Source organism: Mchenga conophoros, linkage group LG3 (genome assembly GCF_057382185.1).
Source record: "Mchenga conophoros isolate Kocher_MC1m ecotype Shallow Benthic linkage group LG3, M_conophoros_male_GT1.1, whole genome shotgun sequence".
NCBI classification, from domain to species: Eukaryota; Metazoa; Chordata; class Actinopteri; order Cichliformes; family Cichlidae; genus Mchenga; species Mchenga conophoros.
The window spans coordinates 70,718,112-70,722,460 of NC_140528.1; the positions used below are offsets into that span (position 1 = coordinate 70,718,112).

Below are 4,349 nucleotides of genomic sequence, written 5' to 3' on the forward strand. Positions count from 1 at the left end.
CACCTGCTCTGCCTTACAAACCTATGAAGTAACACACTTTTCTGATCCTCTCACATCCTCTAAGGCTGACTCGAGGACAGCTGCGTTTCCAAGTTACATCATTATTAAGAAAACCTGACTCTGACTGGTGCCCGAGACCACTTTCAGTGTAATGTGAGCCTATAAACATGCCCTTGCTGTCCTCTCGCAGATTAGACACAGCCCTGCGAATGTGCTCTGACAGCGTAACACTGCCATCTAGTGCTCGATGGGAGAAACACATTTGGAAAAGTGATATCCAATCCCACGCAGGAGGAGGGGTCTTTGTTTAATGCAAAAACACAATTAAACACCATCTAGAAATCATTCCAATGTGGAGCAAAACAAACACATCATGCTGTACCCTCTACAAACAAGACAGGATGTGCAAACTGAATCGTTTTAAGAGCATTAACCATTCAAGTAAAAGACGTGTTTGGCGTTACATGAGGGGTTTTCCCGTTACTTGCTTTCATTAGAGCCTTTATGGCTCTTGCTCTCATTTCCAGCTCCAGCAGCTCCAGCTGCTGAATCGACGGCTTACAAACGGCCGGGTCGCCGCTAGAAACGGGTCCGCTGACATCTGGGGACTGCAGCGGTGTGCTCTGTTCTTTGGCCGCGTCTTTGATGGGAGTGGAGGAGCACGCCAAGATCTCGCTCACGCTCTTGTCTATGTCACTTTGAATGTCTTTCTTCGGCTCTGGATTTGCCGGCTCCGGCTTTGCAGCCGGGTCAGTGCACAGCCTGCTGTTGTCATCGTCGTCTCCCTCCTTCACTGCCGCAGTCTGCTCCTCTTTAACGGTCTGCTCCTCTTTGGGTCCTTCTATGTCGCTGTCGTAAGTGTCTGCGTTTATGCTGAGGACGTCGCTCTCTTCACCAGAGCCACCACCCTCTGCGAAGAAAATTACAGTCATTTAAAAATGTGAAACGTCCCTTTACGGCCTCCTTCTGTCTTTGAAGTCTATAAACGCCTCGGGGATGTTCTTTGTAGTCATTACATATTAATTACCTTGCTTTGGGTCCTCGCTTTTTGCAGTTTCCTTGAGGCACGATGTAGAGTCTACAATACTGTCTTGCCTTGGCGGGGGAAAAATAAACATGTGAAATAAAAACACAGTCACAGCGTAGTTGTTCTCTGATTAACTGTTTCACTCACTGGCTTTCCAAAGACTCTTCAGAGTTTTCATTGTCATTCCCGGCGGTCACTTCCTCCCCTTAACACAACGACACATTTTATGTGAAATTAAATGTTTTGCAGAAGTTTCAAAATGATTTTTTTTTTATAAAATAGAAACATGCTTCAGTCTTACCTGCTAAGATCTGAATGAGATTTTTCTCCGTGATGGGTTCCAGCTGCTCCCAACACAGCGTTTTGATTTCCTCTACACTGCATTCCTGTAAACGACAACATCTTTAAAACATATCTCAGATACTCCCGTCTTCATGAGAACTAATCAGCTCTTTTTATTTTCAGATAAAGAGGAAAAGTCATACCAGCGACTTGGCAACAAATATTTAAAAATAGCAGGTAAAGTCCAGCTGTTTGGAAATGAAAACCAGTGATGTGTGCCACCACTTCACAAAACACAAACACAAATTAAATGTTAAACTCAGGGTCTACTGTAGGGCAGACAGAAAGTTTGGCAAGAATCTGGGCAAAAATATTCTTTGGGTATTAATTATAATTTATTAAAGAAACACACAAGTGCTTGATGCAGGTGGTCCAATCAGTCCAGAGTCACAATAAGATGTTGAGTTTTGCAGATAACCGACAACGAAAGCTTTTTTGATCAAATCACCTTGAGTTCATCAGGAAGCATCTTCCGTAGCTTCTTCTCCCCCAGCACATGGAAGCACTGCTCCAGCATCTCCCGCTTGTCACCGACGTAAGCTGTGATGGGCTGGAAGGCCAGGCTGAGGTCCAGTCCCCCTTCCTCAATGTCACTGCCAATCTTGTCAAGCTCAGGATCAGCAAGTTCGTCCTTGGATTCCTTTAAGTTGGGAAGACAAACTAAAACACGCAGCTGCACTCGTATACACAGAATATGCTCTGCAAACTTAAATACAGTCTCCACGATTAGGAAACAAATAATTTGAACACAATGTTGTGACTCAGGCTGTTTTCATTAATTTTTTTTTGTTAAAGAGAAGATACACTCAGTTAATTAAATAGTGTAACAGCATGAAATCCAGCAGCACAGTTTGCATTTAAAGGGATCATTAAAATTCATCCAAAGCAAATTTTACTGCTGCCTAGTGGCTGAAATCCTTTAATTGGCTCTTGTTAGCTAAAAAAATAAGTTAACTACACTAAAAAAAAAGATTTAAAAAAGACAAATTAAGACTTTCCTTTTATTATATTTAGACACTGCAGTGAATAAGCAGAGCAAACAATTCATTCAGTGCGACTTAGTCAAAGTATTTATAAAGCAGTAACACGATGGTTTTCCCTCAGAGAGCACCAAACCAACAGTGAGGCTTTAACGCTAAAATAAAGTTGTTGTGACGATGCAAACATAACACATAACGCAATAATAACAATAATAATCGAGAGACACTCGATGTACGCAAAACGCCAAATGCGTCAACTTTTCAATCATTTAAAACCAGTACGTAAATTTTAAACACAATTTAATTTACCCTCACATTTACCCTAAACTTATTCACATATATTTGTGGCTGTTATACTCCTGAACTTCTTTTCTATGGAGTTTAGCAAGGCGCTAGTCCCGAAAGCCTCACCTCTAAACCGGGCCCCGTACTCCTGCGTTTACCGCTGTCATGTCGCTCCTCGGACTGAAAGTGCTTCCTTTTCTTCTCACTGGTGCTTGATTTCTTTTTGAGCATTTTAAACCCACTCAAATTAGTCCTCCACTGAAAGCCGCTACAACCGCCGAAGCTAAAGGTCGCGGGAAACACACGTCATAAGCGAGCGACGGCTTCTTCTTTGCGTCTTATCTGTGGCATTTATCGCCACCTACCGGACAGGAGCGGTTCCAGCTCGTGGCTCTCAGTGATGTCACTCACTGAGACTGGTTTGTTTATGCCACAGGCTTAGCTGATGGTAAAAGAATGGAGAATTCATTTAAAAGGTGAAATACGGTGCTTTTAAAATGTACTGACACAATACTGTGAGAAGTCAAAGGAGCTTGTAAAGAAAAGCGTCTGGACTTCTTTAAGTTGCTTGAAGACGTTTCACCTCTCATCCGAGAAGCTTCTTCAGTTCTAAGGTCAAATGGTGGAGAGTCCCAGATTTAAACCCAGTGGGGGTATCCCCCCCAAAGAGGGACAAAAGGACCACCTGATGATCCTCTAATCACCCTGTGAGCGACCATCTTTGAACAGAGGTGGTGGTTTACGACACCAACTGTCTGCCATCTATAATCCAGTTTTAAGTTCTCTCCCCAGGCGCCTTAATGCCCACTCACATCCGGCCCAGGATGTGATCTGACCTCAGGAAATCACAAGATAAGGTGGGGCCAGGTTTCACAATGAACTCACCCAAAACCCTGGCTGATTGGGACCCACACCCGCTTTCACACCTTGGCTCAGGTGATTAGAGGATCATCAGGGGGTCCTTTTGTCCCTCTTTGGGGGGATACCCCCACTGGGATTAAATCTGGGACTCTCTGCCATTTGACCTTAGAACTGAAGAAGCTTCTCGGATGAGAGGTGAAACGTCTTCAAGCAACTTAAAGAAGTCCAGACGCTTTTCTTTACAAGCTCCTTTGACTACGATGACCTGGATGACTGAGAACCTTCACAGACAATACTGTGAGAAAGTTTTGAGCCAGCCCTGGATTTCTTCATATTTAAATGTAAACACAGCATATGAGGTAAAAACAGAGTTTGTACATGTCTAACCAGCTTGAAAGACAATATTTGCTATGACCACCTTTATTCTTCAGCACAGCCTGAACTCTCTTAGAGGCTTTCTTGTAATTTCTTATTCCCCCCCCCCCCCCCCCTTTTTTTTTTTCTTTTTACAGCATCCTGAGTTTTGGGGAAATCGTGTTTCTCATGGTTCCTCACTGCTGAATCATTAAAAGAGCGCTGTAACATTAATAAGCACTATTGTGTGAATAACAAGCGAGTTCAGTCTATCAGTTCCCACCTGCTAACTAACAGCTCTGGCTCCAGGTGCAGCAGCAAAGCCTGCGGGGCTCGATGCTACGCCACATTCACCTGCAAACGTCTGTAATTCTGACTAAAACCTTCTCTCACAGCGTGTAGAGCGCACATACATTTCAACTGTAGCCCGTCATCATTTTACTCTTCAAAGCTTGCTCGGATTACACTGACAGTCAGCCACTTCCCTTTCTACATGGCAG

General features: G+C 43.6%; 1 protein-coding gene across 1 annotated transcript; it reads right to left on the minus strand.

The window, feature by feature from the left end:
• Positions 1-274: 274 nt before the first annotated feature.
• On the minus strand, positions 275-2,966 carry caap1 (caspase activity and apoptosis inhibitor 1). Its single transcript, XM_085267018.1, has 6 exons — positions 2,761-2,966; positions 1,818-2,009; positions 1,329-1,413; positions 1,175-1,232; positions 1,028-1,095; positions 275-910 (listed from the first exon to the last, which is right to left on the minus strand). The coding sequence occupies exons 1-6, from the start codon at positions 2,863-2,865 to the stop codon at positions 438-440; spliced, it is 981 nt and encodes a 326-aa protein (XP_085123144.1). The 5' UTR covers positions 2,866-2,966; the 3' UTR covers positions 275-437.
• Between the last annotated feature and the right edge of the window lie 1,383 nt (positions 2,967-4,349).

Coding starts and splice junctions, on each gene's coding strand:
- caap1 (XM_085267018.1), bottom strand. CDS start 2,865: ATGCTCAAAAAGAAATCAAGCACCAGTGAGAAGAAAAGGAAGCACTTT. Junction 2,010..2,760: donor GTACGGGGCCCGGTTTAGAG/GTGAGGCTTTCG, acceptor CCCAACTTAAAG/GAATCCAAGGACGAACTTGC. Junction 1,096..1,174: donor GAAGAGTCTTTGGAAAGCCA/GTGAGTGAAACA, acceptor TCCCCCGCCAAG/GCAAGACAGTATTGTAGACT.